The sequence below is a fragment of the Seriola aureovittata genome, chromosome 17, assembly GCF_021018895.1.
Source record: "Seriola aureovittata isolate HTS-2021-v1 ecotype China chromosome 17, ASM2101889v1, whole genome shotgun sequence".
Classification (NCBI taxonomy): Eukaryota; Metazoa; Chordata; class Actinopteri; order Carangiformes; family Carangidae; genus Seriola; species Seriola aureovittata.
The window spans coordinates 15336710-15358985 of record NC_079380.1 but is presented as its reverse complement, the minus strand read 5'-3'; the positions used below and the strand labels follow the sequence as shown (position 1 = coordinate 15358985).

The 22276-nt window shown below is 37.7% G+C and overlaps 1 protein-coding gene across 1 annotated transcript; it reads right to left on the bottom strand.

The window, feature by feature from the left end:
- Positions 1 to 83: 83 nt before the first annotated feature.
- tecpr1b (tectonin beta-propeller repeat containing 1b) lies at positions 84 to 11835 on the bottom strand. The gene is made up of 26 exons (XM_056400806.1): positions 11709 to 11835; positions 11404 to 11499; positions 10147 to 10379; positions 9880 to 10062; positions 9648 to 9770; positions 9409 to 9531; positions 8786 to 8960; positions 8410 to 8510; positions 8217 to 8318; positions 6969 to 7096; positions 6252 to 6850; positions 5891 to 6003; positions 5614 to 5769; positions 5317 to 5466; positions 4991 to 5148; positions 4600 to 4727; positions 3892 to 3985; positions 3664 to 3760; positions 3478 to 3557; positions 3323 to 3379; positions 3065 to 3239; positions 2689 to 2824; positions 2398 to 2490; positions 2209 to 2315; positions 1862 to 1981; positions 84 to 1383 (listed from the first exon to the last, which is right to left on the bottom strand). The coding sequence occupies exons 3-26, from the start codon at positions 10369 to 10371 to the stop codon at positions 1240 to 1242; spliced, it is 3567 nt and encodes a 1188-aa protein (XP_056256781.1). The 5' UTR covers positions 10372 to 10379; positions 11404 to 11499; positions 11709 to 11835; the 3' UTR covers positions 84 to 1239.
- Positions 11836 to 22276: the final 10441 nt, after the last annotated feature.

Genomic DNA, 22276 nt, shown 5'->3' with positions numbered 1-22276 from the left:
GAATTGAACTTTTTTGAAGAAAAACCACGTAAGACACAATTTTTTATTCAAAGCAAAAAAATTTTTCTGAGTCTTAAAACAGGTCTGGCTGGGGATCTTTAATCCAGTTGTGGTGCTAGTGTCAATACAAGTGGCACTTTGGGCTTATTTCAAAAACAAATTAAATGCAGTATCACAGATTAGTCATTTCTCTCGCTCTCTAAAGAAGAGTCAACATTTCTCAGAAGGAAACACTCACAGTCAAATTAATTAAATAAAAGGTGAATGATTCACTGCTGTTAGCCCACATGCTGCTGTTTTCCAAATCTATTATGAAATGACATCAGAACATGCAGCAACATTTTTATAATTTTATTTCACATTTCAATGCCCTTGTAAGATGAATGTCCAGTCACGGTGACATTCAGACCTGCTGTGCAGTTTCAACAGTCACGGTCATAGCAGTTATGTAGATGGGTATGATACTAACAGGAAGAACTTGTCCTCGTTGCAGGAGGATAGAGAGGTATTATCTGAATTCATATTTTCACATGGTATCTTAAATTGTGCCAGTCCTTTTGAAAAACGCCCTCAATATTAGGAAGGCTGGACATAGCGATGTGGGCGGAAAACACGCCATTGCAAACATATAATAGGCCAAAACCAATGGAGAAACAAAATTCAACAAATGCATAATAGATGAATAAATAAATAAATAAATGATAATAAAATCACATGCAAATGTATGACAGGCAAAACAGACACAAACACAAACAAAACAACAAGATTCTATAAACCAAGACAATCTAGGCTACAGCGGGATTGTACGTTTGAAGACGAGTTAGTTTGGTACCCAAGCCTTAGCCCTTTATCGAAGTCCCACCCTCTTGGGTTTTCACAGGATACTGTATATAAGAATAAAAGCTATTGCTAGATCCCAAAACACCCAGTAGCCAAAGCCTAGTAAGAGCAAACACATGCACTCAAGATCCATCCTACTTAAATGCTCCTGTGCTCCCCTTTCTGTTTGGTCATCACTGCATACTGGCATGGTTTCTGCCAGGGAAACAAGCCAGGGAGTAACATTCATCCATCGATCAAGAGTCAAATCCAACCGAAATATACAATATAAACTCAGTGGAGTGATTGTGCATTCCCCTTGCATGAAGGGATAAGAGCCTGTGGGAATGGTCTGAGGAGACAAATGTAGATCCAGGCACAAACAGGGCTGGGGCAGGGGGAGGAGGTGATGGGCAGGTGCTACACACCCACGGCGTTCCCGTTCACTTGTGTTGGAGGTCGCGGGGGGAGCGGGCTACGTGGGGGTCCAGCAGGTGGAGGAGGATGGGGGGCACGTGGAGCCTCTGCTGAGTTCCCTCTCACACTGACGTGTTCCCACCCTCCCTGGAAGTCAAAGACACATGCATCACTGGCAGTATGCGAAAATGATTGTGAGAAAATTCTCCTACATTTGTACATCTGCATGCATGCAAAGCTCTCATTTCTATCTGCTAATTTACTGTACATGCATGTTACTTAACTTATGCACTAGAGGGCACTAACAAGGCCACAATATACAGGAAACATGTTTTAAACCCTGTTGCCACCGGGGATTGAGACTGGTTCCTCTGTGAGCCTCTGCAGTTTAGCAGAAACCTCCCATCTGAACCATTCATGACTAAAGGATAAGACTGCTGATAACCTGTATTTTTATTACTGTCAACAAATCCTGTGACAATACCAAAACCAACAATGTGCGTCTTCTAAGCTTTATTCTAATTCCTTGAGTGCCAACATTAAAAGCAAGTATTATCATTTACAATACAGATTATTTTAATGAAATGTGAACTGAAAGGCCTACATTTAATGATTATGAACTCACCCCTATACCATAGTCCCAGGACTGGCCCTTGGGTTGCATGGGTCCCACCCCCAGCCTGTGGCAGACAGCTCCCGGAGTCTCCGCAGGGAAGCCTGGAACCCCGTCTGCTATGATCCACACCTGGAGAGAACAAGCGCACTGAGCCAAACACCAGCCATTCATGGTTTGTTATCAGATATACTGTAGCTCACAGTCCACAAAACATCCTCTTAAAGTTCCAGTTGAAACTTGTCTTTGATGGGTAAATCAAGTGTCACCATTACTGTCGACATAAAGTAACCTCAAACTGATTTCCTTTCCTCACCTCATGTCCACTCCACAGTTAGGAAGGCAGTCGCAACACTGACCTGATCCAACGGTCCCACAGAAACCTTGGTGACGTTGTTCGAGATAAGCTCCCAGGCAGAGCCCTGAGGGTAGCTCGGGGTGAGGCCCTGTCTGTACCACAGGTTACCTACAGGACATTCACAAAGGAGTTTAATGCAATTTTACTCATGTTCTCTAATTTAAAAGGGTTTTAGAAACACTGTACTCACTGCTTTCATCTACAGCGAAGACAGAGGTCCGGCCCACAGACAGCTGCCTCAGGGTCTGCCTTGGTGGAGAAGGGATGTGGTACCAGCATTCCCCTGTAGAGGGACAACAGCACTGTAAGTTTGGCTTCATTTGGATCATTGCTGAGTGTATTACTGGGCACTGGGTGCATGCACTCAGATGATTAAATGCTGAATCTTTATTTCCCTTTCCTGCTGCGTACATTCTGACTTCTTGTCCTGCAGATATGAATCATTGTGATACTGACTTTGAGTTTCACGCTCTAAACTCACCTGCAGGGTTTTGTGGGGACACTGATCCTCTGTAGAACACGGCTCCATCCTTGGCGATGGCCCACACCTGGTTGGCTCCACCTATGGAGATGGACTTGAAGGCCTGATCTGTGCCTACATGTAGCCAGGAGCTGCCCTGTAAGAGCAGACACACTGGAGTTAGAGAGCAGTGTTATTTTCAACTACAGTGTTTGCAGCGAAGAAACAAACGCAAACTGAAACTCAGGAATTACAGGGAAATGACTGTTATTATGACAGCAATCTAAGAAACTGACCTCTCCCTGCAGCACTCATGTAAGTTTCCTCTGTTTAAAGTTAAAGTAGTTAAAGTAAAGTTAAATTATACTGTCAGAATTACTCTGCACATGTTCCTCACCGCTGGGTTTTGGGGGCTGACTCCCAGTCGACACAGGACATCTCCCTTGTCATTGAGGGCCCAGAGAGGGACCTGCTCCATCCTGCTCTGAGCCAGACATGGCATCAGAGAGATGTCACTCAGCGGGATGGGTGGGACCTGCTGCCACGGACCTCTCAAAGTGATCTTACACTTCCTGTATATAGAACATATGTTGATTTGATACTGTAGAAAATAGCGAATTAGAAACCACAAAAATGCGTCAGTGTGTGCGATCACCTCGTCCATCTCCTGCGCCTGACAAAGTCTTTCATGGTTTTGTGGCCATGAAACGTCCTGCAAGAGAGAGAGAGAAGTTACAGATGAGCGGCACACAATGCTGATTTTTTTTTTTCTTCTTTGAGACAACATCCTGAGACAAAGCTGTCACATACACAGGGAAGTCTGCAGCATACTGCCAGCCCTCTTTGTCTGTTCCTCCAGGGACATTGTGGTCCACAGCCCACTCTGACACCTGAAACACAGGTGGATGACGGAGGATTAGCTGATGATGAAACAAGAAATTAAATGTGTGTGCAGGAGGAATTGTGACTGGGATTTGACCTTATGACAGCACCTACCCAGGACCACTGAGGGGAGGGTGGGTGTGTGTTGCCTTTGGTGCACTCTTTCAAGCCGCTTTCATCGCTCCACATGGGGCGGTCTGTAGGAAGTCCTCTGGAGAAGCGAGCCAAAAACACAACCAAAACGTTTTAGCAAGACAGCCAGGCAGACGGCCTTTAACCGAGCGCAACTACGAAGACCAAGTTTGACTTTATTAAACAGTGTAAAAGACAAAATGTTCCCACTTGTCTGTATATCCTGTCATAGGGTTCCATCTTTGATTCTCATACACATGTACACTCCTGACATCAGTCTGCTGCTGCATCTGAACGGCATCTCCTGCAGTAAACACAAACATGGGCAAAACTGTAATGGAAGCACACAATTAGTTTTACATTTGTGTGCATACATGACTCTATAGCTGCAACAGATGGTTGATTTGATTTTTGAACCATGCTCAAGCAATTGCACACCAAACTACAAGCTGTTAGCAAGAAGATAGTAAGTTGATTCTGTCTTGTGCATTTGAAAGTTAATTTTTGAAATTAAATGTGACATAAATTTGGAATTATGTAGTAAGTAGTTCTTAAGCTAATGATTTTTTTCATTATAGATTACTGCAACAGTTATAGATTATGGCATTAACATTTAGCGTATGAATATAAAACAAGATAAATTCAATTGTACTTTTTAATATATAACTTTTAGCAATTATTAAAATTGTCAGAGATAAATTTAATGTTGATTGACCGAATGTTTAATTACAACTGTAATGATAAAAATGCATGATAAACTGAGGAAAAAGACTTAAAAAAAAGTCATATAAAGGACTCATTAAAAGGTTTATTAATATCAGTACCCAGGAGAGGAGACTAGGCCTGTGGATGATATCTGAATTCTTTTTCAGTTTGTGGAAAAAACATATGGGTAGATGTCTGCAGGGGCAGTTTTACCCGGGGATGGCTCTTGCCCATAGCGCCCACTGTAGACCCAGGCGGTGCCGTCCCACCCGATGCCCCACACCAGCCCCAGACTGTTAGACTCTACACAGCGCAGGTGTCCCGGGACGTGCCGCCAGAACCTGCAGCACCATACAGCGGAAGCACCCAGCATTAGCCACATTATTGTTAGCCCACAGATTAGCACACACGGAGGAGAGAGTGCTGCCACACACAGTATGAAAGAGATTAGCACATTAGCAGCACAAACAATGTCTACATTCACCAGGCAGAGCAGTAGGTTAGCATGTTAACAACATGTTAACTGGCACGAAGCAGAAATTAATTGAATGTAAACAAAAACAAAAAAAAAGTAAATGGGAAACTAGGTCAGTGTCAATCTCACATGAGGTCACAGGCCAGTGTGTTTGCAGCAGCCTCCAGGGAGAAGGACGGCTCATGGACCATGATGTCTCCCTTTGAGGTGGTGGACCACAGGGCCTGTCTGGACGGGGGACCTGTGATCCCTCGACACTCACAGCAGCAATCAGACAACAGGCACAACTGCTTACACAGAAAAGGCCAAGAAACAACAGGGGGCACGGTCAGCAATGAGCTTTAGTTAGAAAATAATCCTTGAAAATTTAAATATGAAAACTGTCAAATTCTGCCTGACATTCAATGTTCTAAAGACACTTTTCATTTTAGTGTCGCATGATCTGTTCGCGATACCCAGTCATTCATGTCCTTCTCAGTCTGTGCTGCCAGGACCAGAGGCCACCGCTGTTTGGTCCTTTGGGCTGTGTACACAGCAAAGGCATAGTGGCAGTCCCTGAGCACTGGAACCAGTGCCGTCACGTCATTTATAAACACATCAAGGTACTGAAATAAAGAGACAGGGATCGAGAATGAACAAAGGACAGCTGTGAGTACACAATTATGTGATTGTTGTGTCACTTGTCTAGTTAGGTGATCTCACTCTTTGTGTTGTTGTATGCAACCCAACCATAACTTAACAGTAAAACCAACCTTTTTCTCATCATAGTGCATGTAATAGACAAAGAAAATGCTGTCCTTCCTGCCATCAGGCTTGGTGGACTGCTCCAGAGCAACACCCACATCCACCCAGCGCTGAGGCTTCCAGTCTCTCCACCAACGCAACGCACCTTTACGCACCCACACAGACTGGAGAGGGAAACAGGACAGAGATGGTACCACAAATTGTATGTACACAGCGGTGTGATAAATGTGCCAAGAGAGGAGATGGATTCAATTCAAGACAAGAGAAGTGTGAAACCAGCCGTACGTTGCTTCTTTCCAGCGGTTTCTTGGCGATCTCCTCTCTATGCTCCTGCTGCTGCTGCTCGCTCCAGGCTGCTGACTGAACCGGAGTCAGTGACAGAGAGCTGGTGAGAGGACCTGACGGACAGACATACAAGTCAAGACAACCAAACAGGTAACACGCATGGTGTATCTATACACATGCAACAGTTGAAACACACAAACAGACACATAGTGTACAACATTCAAATAACACATACAAACATACAGATATAAACTGACTTTCAAATTAATATAATATAATGTGTAATTTTTTATTTGTTTTTTTTGAAATAGTGAGTGAATACATAAATCTTTAAATCACTGCATACTGGTTGTCTATATACCTGTGGGGCTAAGCCAGCTGATCTGTGAATTTGCATCCACATCGCAGCCTCCACCGGAGATCCAGGTCCACACTGGGCCGTCCTCTTCTCCGACACCCTGAGCCCCCAGTGTGTAGGTGGCTGCAGCACCGCCATCAGCCAATGAAAGCCCCGCCGCCTGTGCACTTCGAGCTGCTTCTGCCCCCTCCAGATCCACATTCATCCAGGGGATATCATGTCCTGCAGCCTCAGGGGTCAGGAGTATCGGGGCTGGGGACGGCTCCTCAGCCTCCTCCTGCGGTATCTCTGTGATGGTCGGTTGCGGTGTGGAAGTTTTGTCACGGTCTGAGACCAGGCTGTTGATGAAGCTGTCGCTGGCGGGGATGAAGGGTTTGGGGGCATCCTGTTGGGAAGCTAAGGGAGCATCCTCTGCCTGCAAGGGAGGTGTAAAAGTGTCGGCTCCTCCCAAAGGGACTACAGAGGGGGCTGCTGCCTCCAGGACTGGGGTGTCAGTGCTGTTTTGTGGGTCAGAAGGACCTAACTCTGAGTCTGAGTCAGTGCAGCTCAGAACTGAGCCTTGTGAGGCCTCAGTCAGTTGGCCACTAAACTCACAGTCATTTCTATTAAACAACAAAAACATGAGGACAGAGCAGAAAAACAGGGAAATAAAGAGGTCAGTCACATTACAAAAGCACATATAGGTGCATACAAAGATTCCACTCAATTATTTACACAGACCTGGGTGGAACAACCTCTTTACTATTGCCCCATTGGGCAGAAACAGGAATCCAGCCATTCCCACTTGGTTCAGACGGAGTTACACCCATTCTGAAATACAGGCCACGGTCCTCACCAACTGCCCACACCTGACAGAAAAGGGAAATAGACAGACAAAAGGGAAACACAATGATCACACGCACACACCGACACACCTAATGCAATATGTCATACCAAAGAAATTCCCTCTCAGTAGTCACGACAAAGAAGTTTTAGAACATAAAAACCTAATACAATAAAACATCAAATAAAATAAAATAAAACTTTTATTCACTCTACAAAGATACATTGGCGGCACTAGTAGCACAGAAGCAACTGTTACTTTATAAGGCCATATACTGTAACACTGGCGCCTGCCACCTCACACAAGCCATATCCATAATTGCAGCCTTGAAATATGAAATATGGGATATGATGACGACGGCTTGGCCAGCTTCTAATTAGGGAGTCTCCCATATGTCAGGCCAGTAGGAATATAGTCTGGAGATATATAAAGCTGGGCCTGAGGTGCTACTGCTGGGACATTGGCTGGAACGGCTGGCTGTACTCGTGTTACAGGGCAGCCACGGGGCAGGACGAGAGGCTAGAGGTAGAGGGGCTGGGGAAAGGGGGAAAAGGGGTGAGAGACAGAAGGGGAGGAGGTGTGAGATGTGAGTTTGCAGTGCTAGCAAAGTCCTCAGCAGTGAGATACACAGTGAAGCTTTTCTGCCTCGACCCCGGCCCTGATCTGGTTTGTCCTGAAACCAGAGCCAAAGAGAGGGTAAAGTGAATCCGTCAGAGGGGGAGTACAGAAAGTGGCTGCTGTCAGGTTGAAAGAAGGTAAAAAGGTTGAAAAATTATATTCTTAATAATTAAATTAAAAAAAAATACAAATTTATAAAATATCTACAATATCTTGGCATGTTGATTTTTTTGTCTCATGCACTGAAATGTCTCATTACAGTTTTGTTAAATCTCGTAAAAATAAAGTTTTACTTCGCATCCTCTTAGTATTTCTATCAGCACTGGTTCTGAAAACCTATGAGGGTTTTTTCCTTCTAAAGACCCACCTCAGCAGTAAAAGCTACATTGTTCAACTCATACTATATGATCAAATATTATATTTTGTCATAATATCACTCCATCATTCAGGTGAATTGAATTCTGCTGGGGAAGAAGGAAAGGCAGTCTAAACCATTCAAGTTGAATTTGCAACAGAAATCTTTTAACCTGGTCATTGAGTCCCACATCCACCATCATCATCTCGCCTCCGATGCTGATCCAGCCGGAGCCACAGGGGTTGTGAGAGTTCACGCCACGCCTGAACCACACCTGGACCCACACGCACAGATACATATATGTTACCACCACAATGAACCACAGCAATACAGCTATATAGTACATGTAGGAAGTACTGATTCACCTTGTAGTCTTTAGTGACCACCCAGACCACACTGACCCCCACGGCCACATGAAGCACTTCGATCTCCTTTCCTGGTGATTCCACCTCTACCCATGATGTGCCTGTTTGAAAACACCAAAACAAGACCTTATACGAGCCAACTGTCTTCATTAAATTTGAGAGTTCTGTTCTATAAAATATACTGCCCCACAGAGCCAAAGCTAGTTTTAATGGCAACTTTGATTCAAATATTTCCTCTAAGAGCAATTGTTAAAACAGTAATTAAGAGGAAGAGGTGAGGTGGACCATAAAAAAAAAGAAAAGAAGAAAAGGTCTGAGGTGAGAGATAATGGAGAATTATTTGGGGGGGTGAATGTGAACTGCAGTGAATGCTGACCAGTCGGACTGTCCAGGCTGAGACCGGTACGAACCAGCAGATTCCCATCCCAGAGTAAAGCCCACAGCAGGTCTCCAGGACCAGCTGATAACTGAGCCACCTCTTTGGGCACTTCTACCTCTTCCCAGCTGGAGCCCTCTGGGACCCGAGGGTGGATGCCCTCTCTGAACCACACCTGCAGGGGGACAAATTGTCATAACACTAGACTGAGTGGGATATGGTTTAACATGCTCTATTTCAATTGTGTTCTAAAGTCAAATGGCACTTAACATGCTCAGGAGGACCTTAAGGTTTGATTATGTAAATCACATGAGGTCATGCTGCCGCCTTGTGGCCAAAAATTAGAAGTGAACTTCACTTAATGCATATTAGTAGCCTGTTTTTACAAGCAATGACAAGAAACATTTTTGTATAAACAACAGTGTGTATTAGGACATGTTTGAATTAAGGGCAGTAAACATATAAATTAAGTTTTCAACAGTACCAAGCAGAGAGGTTGTCCCAAAAGAATGAACCCAAGAGTTGCAAATTCTCAAAAAGCACAATGGAGCCTGTCCTTAAGCTGAAAAGAAAAAATGGAGAAAAAAAATCTATGTGTACTTTACATGGTCCAGTAGACTTACCTGTCCTTGTTGGGACACACCCCAGAGGTAGGGATATCTTCCAGACTGGTCGCTCATCTCCCAACCACCACAGCTGATGTCACAGAGCGGCAGCGGAGGTTTCTTGGGATTGTCCCGGGGGATCTGCAGAAGGGACAGCAACTTAGCTAGAATCTCAGTCTCACTGGTGCTCATCTGAGCATTGGACAGGGACACTACAGGATCTTACAGATATACAGTAAAAAGAAGGGTGTCCAAACCTTGGCCCAGGAGCCTTGTGCGATGTATCTCCTGTAGCGGATCCAGCGCCTACGACGAACACAGGAATTCCACTTCTTGTCTGGGGAGAAGCTGGCCGGGAAATCGACTGCATACTCCCAGCCCTGAAGAGAGACCGACTTTTTATATTTCATCAGTCAAAATGAGACACCTAGAAATGAATAAAGAGAAGAGTATGTGTGTGTTCATGAGTCCATGTGTCCTTTCTCTCACCCCAGTCTGACTGGGTTCTCCTCCGAAGCTCTGATCCACATACCAGTCTCCCTCCCACTCCCAGCTGCGGGAGGGCAACTGGAAGCTGTGGAGTGGTTGAGGATTCATCCCAGTCACGTCACTCCACGGCCAGCGGTCGGTGGGCAGCAGCGTGTCAGTGAAACCGTCCACTGGGTTCCACCTCTGAATACAACAACAGACAGCACTTTAGCATTGATGACATACAGCTGTCTATATTTACAGTGTATATATATAGGCTGGACTGACCTGGTTTTCATAGGTCTCCTCCCGGTAGCGGATGGGTGTCTCACTGGGCATCATGTTGAGGTAAACATGGTGGTCACAGCCGATGCCCCAGCAGCGTCCCTTCCCCGAGGTGACACGCTTCAGCTCTAGCAGCATATCGCCTCCACGCTCCCAGCGCTGGCCGGCTGTGGAGAGGCTGAACACCCTGCCGTACACGTCCACGGCCCACAGAAGCGTGATGGGCATGATGGCCCCTGGACAGAGACAGTGAGACAGCACTCATTCTTCCAAGCTGTCTGGTATATATTTTATGAGTGTGTTTACTTCAGCCTTATTGATATCCTGAAGAAGTACAGCCATAAGTAAAGGCTGCATGAGCAATAACTGCTATTTTCCCACTCCGGTAGGTTGCATAACCAGAATAAAATAATTAGAGCTCTAAGAACAATATATGTGTGAGGAAGTGAGTAATACCATGAAGATTATTTGGTTTCAGTCATGATTCCGCATTTTAATTCCCTTTATTAATTCAGCAATTGAACTGAGAATAAGATTTAAGTTAGGATTTATTCTTGGAGTCTATTCAGACTTTATTCTCATTAAATTCAGACTTTACACTTTCCACATTGTGTTTTGCCTTAAGGTGTTGTGTCATTAGATGAGGAAAAATGTGACAAAATAGGGGCAACAAATGTTTACCTGTGGAATTGAATTGTAAAATACACTGCAAAATTAAAGTAAAATTTTGATTTCTCAGGTTTCTAACTTGATTCCTAAGATTTATCTCAAGCTTATAATCATGAGATGCTCAAGCATTTGACATTTTTTTTCAAGTGATCCAAAATATTAGTTGCTGCCACAAAAACGTGTCAATCGTTTTATTTTGAAATAGTACACAGGAAGTCTTATTTTTATTCTGACTGGCTACCTTGACACTTACTTTATCTACTGACACTAATCCGCCACGGTATTGACTGTAACTACGCCTCGGCAGGCGACTGACACAGGCCTTTATTTACGTATCATAGAAGAAATTATTTGATTTAAACCAGATCTGATTCAAACAGACTGAACCAGTGTCTGTAGAGACAGAGAGGAACCTGGAGTCAATTCACAGCAGGCTACATAGTTCTGTAAGACTGCAGTTTTCTACAGTAAAGGGTCTGCAGTGGAGCTTCACACACACAAACACACACGCACGCACACACACACACACATGCACGCACACACGCACACACACACGCTACAGTAAACCCAGGATCAGAAACAGCAGCCTACCTGAATATTGGTATCCGATCCGCGGTTGTCAAGGGAATATCAACACACGCGTCATGACATCAGGTGCAACAGACGACACCTGCCGTCTCCTCCATACTGGGACACAGTCAAAAATTCCAAAATGCAAGTGAAATAACAACAGAGAAAATGGGCAGGTTGTGCATGCCGCGCAGCGTGACAACACAGAGAGCTGATATGGACTCTCTCTTATGCCGCAAAGTCGGCTATAAGCTGTTTACATCTTCAGGGAACAGGCAGCGGTCAGCGAACCCTCTGAAGTGTTCGCATACATCATGTTTACTTACGTGCGAGGCTCTGTCATGTGCAACGCCTTTGCAGTGGGAGAATTAATTCACTCATGCTCATACCGACAGTGGTATTTAATTCACATTCTGGTCCAGAGGAATGCTCCGTCCAACTCCGAGTCCAAACAGGAAATGGACGAAGTGTGACTCTGATTGGTTGGTACTCGGCAGGGAATGTGGGATCTCTGTCTCCTATTGGTCGAACACAGGAGCTCCTGACATTTTTTTTTCCGACGGTCACTGCTGATTGACGCGTATATTTCAATAATTTATTCAGCGCCAGATTAATTATTGATGCGCAAGGTTGGTTTTACTTGTTTGGCTACAGTTTGGAATATATAACCACAAACCACGATCTCTTACCCCCCTGACCAGTGCTGATATTTGATGTAGAAATAGTTTAAGCCACTGTGGTGTGTATCGGCACCTGCACCAACTAGACCACAGTCTGCCAGAGTGGTACACAGACATTGAACAAAACTCATAGCAAACCTTCCAAAATAATGTGTATGCCATGGATCTCAAGGAAAGCCAGCAACTGCCCACAGGTCCTAAACCCCTGGTGCCCTAAATGCCCCAAGTTTACTCATCATAATTTAGGTCAACATATTTTGATTAATCCCATAGGAACCGAACTCTGTGTGTTTATATATGTATATATTTTGTCTAAGAGAAAAAAAAATTTGCGTAAGAAAATTACCAATTCATTCTCTATCAATTCCCTAATTGATTAATCAACTAATAATTTCTAGAGCACTGGCCAGTGTCTGGGTGCCTGAGGAAATAATGAAAGTACCACGCACAATGGGGGTTAATAGGGGCCCAACCACATGGTTAATCTGTCAGGATGAACAGTAAGTAACTCGGACAGCTCCCTCATCCCTGGACGTCCAGCTTTAGGACCTTAGACAGTGACACATTGATCCACGTGTGCTGCAGAGGGAGCTAAACACCTGAGGTGGTCATGAACGACTTTTTATGCCTTACTATATAAACTATGACATTTTATGCCACTATACTATGACCGTTTTATGCCTTATTATGACTTTTTTGCCTTACTATACTATGACTTTTTACGCCTTACTATACTATCATGTTTTTATACCTTACTATAGTATGAGGTTTTTAGACGTTTTCTGCCTTACTATACTATGATGTTTTTTGACATATTTATGCTCTCCTATACTATGACATTGTACACCTTACTATAATATGACAATTTTTGACATTTCTATGCCTTAGTACTGCCTTTTTTTCATGACTTCCTATGACTTTTTAGCCCTCAATGTATACAAGGATCTGTTTTCAAATTGGAAAGTTGGTTCAGTGTTTAGAGCTGTTGCCTTGCAATCAGAGGGTTGTGGGTTCAATTCCTGGTATTGATCGCCTTTTTTGTGGAGTTTGCATTTCCTCTGACATTACTTTGCCTGGATATACTATTATGTTTTTGATATTTTTGTGCCTTTATATACTATGTCATTTTCATGCCTTACTATTGTATGACATTTTTTATTTTTATGCCTTACTTTACTATGACGTTGTACGCCTTACTATACTATGATGTTTTTATGCCTTACTATATTATGACGTTTTTTTATGTTTTTATGCCTTAATATACTATGATGTATTTTAACATTTTCATGATTATTATTATACTATGACTTTTCAAGGGTTCAATGTTCAATTCCTGGTCTTGATGCCCTTCTTTGTGGAGTTCACCTTTTTAGGCCTTACTATACTATGTTGTTTTTATGCCTTACTACAGTATGAAGTTTTTGATGTTTTTATGCTTTACTATAGTATGATATTTTTATGCCTTACTGTACTATGACATTTTTTGACATTTTTATGCCTTACTATACTATGATGTTTTTATGCCTTACTATACTATGACATTTTTTGACATTTTTATGCCTTATCATAGTATTACGTTTTTTTTACATTTTTATGCCTTACTATACTATGATGTTTTTATGCCTTACTATACTATGACATTTTTTGACATTTTTATGCCTTATTATAGTATTACGTTTTTTTGACATTTTTATGCCTTACTATGCTATGATGTTTTTATGCCTTACTATACTATGACATTTTTTGACATTTTTTGACATTTTTATGCCTTATCATAGTATTACGTTTTTTTGACATTTTTATGCCTTACTATGCTATGATGTTTTTATGCCTTACTATACTATGACATTTTTTGACATTTTTATGCCTTACTATACTATGATGTTTTTATGCCTTACTATACTATGACATTTTTTGACATTTTTATGCCTTATCATAGTATTACGTTTTTTTGACATTTTTATGCCTTACTATACTATGATGTTTTTATGCCTTACTATACTATGACATTTTTTGACATTTTTATGCCTTATTATAGTATTACGTTTTTTTGACATTTTTATGCCTTACTATGCTATGATGTTTTTATGCCTTACTATACTATGACATTTTTTGACATTTTTATGCGTTATTATAGTATGACTTTTTTTGACATTTTTATGCCTTACTATACTATGATGTTTTTATGCCTTAATATAGTATGACATTTTTTGACATTTTTTTGCCTTATTATAGTATTACGTTTTTTTGACATTTTTATGCCTTACTATACTATGACATTTTTTGACATTTTTATGCCTTACTATACTATGACATTTTTTGACATTTTTATGCCTTATTATAGTATTAGGTTTTTATGCCTTACTATACTATGACATTTTTTGACATTTTTATGCCTTATCATAGTATTACGTTTTTTTTACATTTTTATGCCTTACTATACTATGACATTTTTTGACATTTTTATGCCTTATTATAGTATTACGTTTTTTTGACATTTTTATGCCTTACTATACTATGATGGTTTTATGCCTTACTATGCTATGACATTTTTTGACATTTTTATGCCTTACTATGCTATGATGTTTTTATGCCTTACTATACTATGACATTTTTTGACATTTTTATGCCTTATTATAGTATGACTTTTTTTGACATTTTTATGCCTTACTATACTATGATGTTTTTATGCCTTACTATACTATGACATTTTTTGACATTTTTATGCCTTATCATAGTATTACGTTTTTTTTACATTTTTATGCCTTACTATACTATGACATTTTTTGACATTTTTATGCCTTATTATAGTATTACGTTTTTTTGACATTTTTATGCCTTACTATACTATGATGGTTTTATGCCTTACTATACTATGACATTTTTTGACATTTTTATGCCTTACTATGCTATGATGTTTTTATGCCTTACTATACTATGACATTTTTTGACATTTTTATGCCTTATTATAGTATGACTTTTTTTGACATTTTTATGCCTTACTATACTATGATGTTTTTATGCCTTAATATAGTATGACATTTTTTGACATTTTTTTGCCTTATTATAGTATTACGTTTTTTTGACATTTTTATGCCCTACTATACTATGACATTTTTTGACATTTTTATGCCTTACTATACTATGACATTTTTTGACATTTTTATGCCTTATTATAGTATTAGGTTTTTTTGAAATTTTTATGCCTTACTATGGTATGACATTTTTTGAAATTTTTATGATTATTATTATACTATGATGTTTTTTTTTACATTTTGATACCTTACTATAGTATGACATTTTTGAAATTTTTATGATTATTATTATACTTTGGAGTTTTTCGACGTTTTATGCCTTACTATACTATGACGTTTTTTTTTTACATTTTTATGCCTTATCCTAGTATTACGTTTTTTTGACATTTTTATGCCTTACTATACTATGGTATTTTTATGCCTTACTGTACTATGACATTTTTTGACATTTTTATGCCTTACTATACTATGACACTTTTTGACATTTTTATGCCTTATTATAGTATTATGTTTTTTTGACATTTTTATGCCTCACTATACTATGATGTTTTTTTGCCTTACTGTACTATGACATTTTTTGACATTTTTATGCCTTACTATACTATGACACTTTTTGACATTTTTATGCCTTATTATAGTATTACGTTTTTTTGACATTTTTATGCCTTACTATACTATGATGTTTTTATGCCTTACTATACTATGACATTTTTTGACATTTTTATGCCTTATCATAGTATTACGTTTTTTTTACATTTTTATGCCTTACTATACTATGATGTTTTTATGCCTTACTATACTATGACATTTTTTGACATTTTTATGCCTTATTATAGTATGACTTTTTTTGACATTTTTATGCCTTACTATACTATGATGTTTTTATGCCTTACTATACTATGACATTTTTTGACTTTTTTTTGCCTTATTATAGTATTACGTTTTTTTGACATTTTTATGCCTTACTATACTATGATGTTTTTATGCCTTACTATACTATGACATTTTTTGACTTTTTTTTGCCTTATTATAGTATTACGTTTTTTTGACATTTTAATGCCTTACTATACTATGACATTTTTTGACATTTTTATGCCTTATTATAGTATTATGTTTTTTTGACATTTTTATGCCTTACTATACTATGACATTTTTTGACATTTTTATGCCTTATTATAGTATTACGTTTTTTTGACATTTTTATGCCTTACTATGCTATGATGTTTTTATGCCTTACTATACTATGACATTTTTTGACATTTTTATGCCTTATTATAGTATGACTTTTTTTGACATTTTTATGCCTTACTATACTATGATGTTTTTATGCCTTACTATACTATGACATTTTTTGACATTTTTTTGCCTTATTATAGTATTAAGTTTTTTTGACATTTTTATGCCTTACTATACTATGACATTTTTTGACATTTTTATGCCTTACTATACTATGACATTTTTTGAAATTTTTATGCCTTATTATAGTATTAGGTTTTTTTGAAATTTTTATGCCTTACTATGGTATGACATTTTTTGAAATTTTTATGATTATTATTATACTATGATGTTTTTTTTTACATTTTGATACCTTACTATAGTATGACATTTTTGAAATTTTTATGATTATTATTATACTTTGGCGTTTTTCGACGTTTTATGCATTACTATACTATGACGTTTTTTTTTTACATTTTTATGCCTTATCATAGTATTACGTTTTTTTGACATTTTTATGCCTTACTATACTATGATATTTTTATGCCTTACTGTACTATGACATTTTTTGACATTTTTATGCCTTAGTATACTATGACACTTTTTGACATTTTTATGCCTTATTATAGTATGACTTTTTTTGACATTTTTATGCCTTACTATACTATGATGTTTTTATGCCTTACTATACTATGACATTTTTTGACATTTTTTTGCCTTATTATAGTATTACGTTTTTTTGACATTTTTATGCCTTACTATACTATGACATTTTTTGACATTTTTATGCCTTACTATACTATGACATTTTTTGACATTTTTATGCCTTATTATAGTATTACGTTTTTTTTGACATTTTTATGCCTTACTATGGTATGACATTTTTTGAAATTTTTATGATTATTATTATACTATGATGTTTTTTTTTACATTTTGATACCTTACTATAGTATGACATTTTTGAAATTTTTATGATTATTATTATACTTTGGCGTTTTTCGACGTTTTATGCATTACTATACTATGACGTTTTTTTTTTTACTACATTATGACGTTGTTTGAGTACTATGACTTATGCACATCATAAAGTCATGTTTATTGGCGGTGATTTTAATATTGATTTACTGAATCCAAACAATTACAAGATGACTGATGACTTCATCAATTCCTTGTACAGTACTGGTGTATTTCCCAAAATTACTAGGCCAAGCCGGATAACATCTCATTGTGCAACTTTGATTGATAATATATTCACTAATGATATTGAGAGCAATATAATAAGCGGTTTGCTTGTAAATGACATAAGTGACCACCTTCCAGTTTTTATAGTCTATAACAGTAAGGACTCAAAAAACAAGCCTGATAATCTACCACTATATTGAAGAATTAGAACAGAACAGTCCATGGATGCACTCAGATATGACTTATTAATTGAGGACTGGGATTTTATATTTCAGGAAAATGACACTAATATAGCTTATGATAAATTTATACGGACTTTTAAAATGTTATATGATAAAAATTGTCCAGTTAAACAACAATTGAGAAAACATCAGTATAAAAATAATCAGTGGATGTCAAAGGGACTGCAGAATGCTTGTAAAAAGAAAAATTTACTTTATAGAAATTTCATAAAATGTAGAACTAAGGAAGCAGAGGAAAAGTATAAGAAATATAAAAATAAACTGACTAATATATTAAGAGCACATAAGAAAGAGCACTATACTAAACTATTAGAGAACAGTAAGAACAATATTAAGGACATATGGAATATATTAAACAGCATAATTAGAAATAACTCAAAGCAAATTGATTACCCTACATATTTTTTAGAAAAAGATACGATTATTCATAGCATGGATGATGTGGTAAATAGATTTAATAATTTTTTTGTAAATGTTGGACCAAACTTAGCCAAAGAAATTCAAGATGCAGCAATAAGGAGTGAGGAGCTGATAGAAAAGAATCCGAATACAATGTTCCTCAATCCGGTACAGGAAAACGAAATACTTGATATTGTTCGCAACTGCAAATCCAAGACATCCACTGATAATCATGACATAGATATGGAAGTAATAAAACATGTAATTGATGGTATTTCCAAACCACTCACACACATTTTTAATTTGTCACTGCAATATGGTCAATTTCCTAATAATATGAAAACTGCTAAGGTTATTCCCCTGTTTTAAACTGGAGACAAACACCAATTCACAAATTACAGACCTGTTTCCCTTCTCCCGCAATTCTCTAAAATTCTGGAAAAACTTTTCAACTGCAGATTAGATAATTTCATAGAGAAGCATAACTTGCTCTTTGACAGTCAGTATGGATTTAGAAGTAAGCGATCAACATCACATGCTTTAATTGAACTCATTGAGGAAATTACCAATTCTATAGAAAAAAAGAGTTATGCTGTGGGGGTATTTATAGATCTAAAAAAAGCATTTGACACAATAGATCATGAAATATTATTTAACAAATTGGAACGTTATAGGATCAGGGGAATAGCATTACAGTGGGTAAGAAGCTATTTAGAGAATAGGAAACAATTTGTGAAAATGGGAGAACATCAGTCAAGAAGTCTGGACATTGTGTGTGGTGTACCACAAGGGTCAGTGTTGGGACCTAAATTATTTATCATGTATGTAAATGATATATGTAAAATATCTAAAATACTCAAATGTATCCTATTTGCTGACGATACAAACATTATTGGTTCAAGTGAGAATTTACAGCAACTTTTGGACAAAATCACTTCCGAATTTAAACAGATTAAATTCTGGTTTGACAGTAATAAATTATCATTAAACTTGAACAAGACTAAATATATGATATTCAGTAATACTAAGGTTAACTATAAAACTGGGATACAAATTGGGGGTGTTAACATTGAAAAAGTAAATGAAATTAAATTCCTTGGGGTGATAATAGACCACAAAATTTGCTGGAAATCTCACATTAAATACATCTGTAGTAAATTATCTAGGAGCATCTCTGTTATTTCCAAAGCAAGGCACTTCCTAGATTATAAATCTCTCCACATTCTATTCTGTTCGCTAGTCTTACCCTATTTAAATTATTGTACAGAGGTGTGGGGCAGTACTTATAAAAGCTCCTTGCAGCCACTTTTCATACTGCAAAAAAGAGGTATCAGAATAATTCATAATGTAAACTTCCTGACTCACACCAACCCATTATTTGCCAAATCCCGGATCATGAAATTCTACGACATTGTGGAATTTAAAACAGCTCAAATTTTATACAAAGCAAGGAACAATTTATTACCCATTAGCTTACTGAACATGTTCTATGAAAGACAGGGAGAACATAATTTAAGGGAACCTTTAAATTTCAGGATTTGCAGATTTAGAACCACAAGGAAAAGATTCTGTATCTCAATTAATGGAGTAAGACTTTGGAACAGTCTGGATGTGAAATTAAAACAATGTCCAAACATTGCTCAATTCAAGAGCAAATACAAGCACACCGTTTTTACTGCTTATAGGGAAGAGAGGACCTAACTACACTGGGTAGATTCCTACTCGCCTGATCTAGGGGTTCTATGTATATATTGGTATAAATATATATGTATATATGTGTGTGTTTGTGTTTATATATATATATATAGTTATGGGTGTATATATGTATATGTATGTGTATATGCATGAGTATGTGTATACATAGGCTGTATTATCATTTGTAAGTATGATTTCCTTATTTGCCAGTTAACATAATGGGCATTGGGTATGCATTTTATTTATTGATATATGTATATATTTTTTTGAAAACAATAACGTTAAGCTTGGGGGGTAGGAGTAAATAAGTTTTTACTTCTTCCTACTCCCTTTTGAGCTTGTCGGCAAGAAAGCTACTTTTCTTTTTTTCTTTTTGTTGAGGATTATCATTTACCTTTCCTGCATTATGTTTTCTGTTTGTTACTATTGGTTGTATATATTCTTGCACGTTTGTTCGAATAAATTTCATTCATTCATTCATTCATTCATTCATACTATGGCTTTTTTTTCCTATGACTTTTTATGTCTCAATGTACTATGATGTTTTTGTGCATTACTATACTATGACATTTTTTGATATTTTTATGCCTTCCTATACTATGTCGTTCTTTGACATATTTATGCTCTCCTATACTATGACATTGTACACCTTACTATAATATGACAATTTTTGACATTTCTATGCCTTAGTAACGCCTTTTTTTCATGACTTCCTATGACTTTTTAGCCCTCAATGTATACAAGGATTTGTTTTCAAATTGGAAAGGTGGTTCAGTGTTTAGAGCTGTTGCCTTGCAATCAGAGGGTTGTGGGTTCAATTCCTGGTATTGATCGCCTTTTTTGTGGAGTTTGCATTTCCTCCGACATTACTTTGCCTGAATATACTATTATGTTTTTGATATTTTTGTGCCTTTATATACTATGTCATTATCATGCCTTACTATTGTATGACATTTTTTATTTTTATGCCTTACTTTACTATGACGTTGTACGCCTTACTATACTATGATGTTTTTATGCCTTACTATATTATGACGTTTTTTGATGTTTTTATGCCTTAATAGACTATGATGTATTTTAACATTTTCATGATTATTATTATACTCTGACTTTTTTTGGACATTTTTATGCCTTATTATACTGTGATGTTTTTATACCTTATTATACTATATAGTTTTTATCCCTTACTATACAATGATCTGTTTTCAAGGTGGAAAGGTGGTGGAGTGGTTAGAGCTGTAACCTTGCAGTCACAGGGTTCAATGTTCAATTCCTGGTCTTGATGCCCTTCTTTGTGGAGTTCACCTTTTTAGGCCTTACTATACTATGTCGTTTTTATGCATTACTACAGTATGAAGTTTTTGATGTTTTTAATGCTTTACTATAGTATGACGTTTTTTTTACACATTTTTATGCCTTACTATGGTATGACATTTTTTGAAATTTTTGTGATTATTATAGTATTACGTTTTTTTGACATTTTTATGCCTTACTATACTATGACTTTTTTTGACATTTTTATGCCTTACTACACTATGATGTTTTTATGCCTTACTATACTATGACATTTTTTGACATTTTTATGCCTTATTATAGTATGACTTTTTTTGACATTTTTATGCCTTACTACACTATGATGTTTTTATGCCTTACTATACTATGACATTTTTTGACATTTATATGCCTTATTATAGTATGACTTTTTGGACCTTTTTTTTTTCTTGACTTCTTCTGACTTTATAGGCCTCAATAAATACCACAAACAATGTGGAAATGTGGTAGAGTGGTCAGAACCATTACCTTGCAGTCAGAGGGTTCATGGTTCCATTCCTGGTCTTGATACCCTTCTTTGTGGACTTTACATATTTTGACATTTTTAGGCCTTACTATACTATAACATTTTCATGCCTTACTATAACTATGACGTTTTTATGCCTTATTATACCGTGACGTTTTTTTGACAATATCATGCCTCAGTTATGCCCTTTTTTTTCATGACTTTTTCTGACTCTATAGGCCTAAATGTATACAATAATCTATTTAAAGGTGGGAAGGTGGTGGCGTGGTTAGAGCTGTTTCCTTGCAGTCAGAGGGTACATGGTTCAATTCCTGGTCTTGATGTCCTTCTTTGTGTAGTTTGCTTTTATTTTTGACATTTTTAGGCCTTACTATACTAGATCGTTTTTATGCCGTACTACAGTATGAGGTTTTTGATGTTTTTATGCCTTACTATAGTATGACGTGGGTTCATGGTTCAATTCCTGGGCTTGATGCCCTTCTTTGTGGAGTTCGCTTTTTTTGACATTCTTAGGCCTTACTATACTATTTAATTTTTATGCTTTACTACAGTATGACGTTTTTTTTTTTACATTTTTATGCCTTAGTTACGCCCTTTTTTCCTTGACTTCTTATGACTTTATAGGCCTCAATGAATACAATCAACAAT

What these genes read in the sequence shown, in the direction of transcription:
- tecpr1b (XM_056400806.1), bottom strand. Translation starts at nt 10,371, where the DNA reads ATGCCCATCACGCTTCTGTGGGCCGTGGACGTGTACGGCAGGGTGTTC. An exon ending in AGGAGACCTATGAAAACCAG is followed by an intron (nt 10,063 to 10,146) that starts GTCAGTCCAGCC and finishes TGTTGTATTCAG; the next exon opens with AGGTGGAACCCAGTGGACGG. An exon ending in CCTCCCCTCAGTGGTCCTGG is followed by an intron (nt 3,558 to 3,663) that starts GTAGGTGCTGTC and finishes CCTGTGTTTCAG; the next exon opens with GTGTCAGAGTGGGCTGTGGA.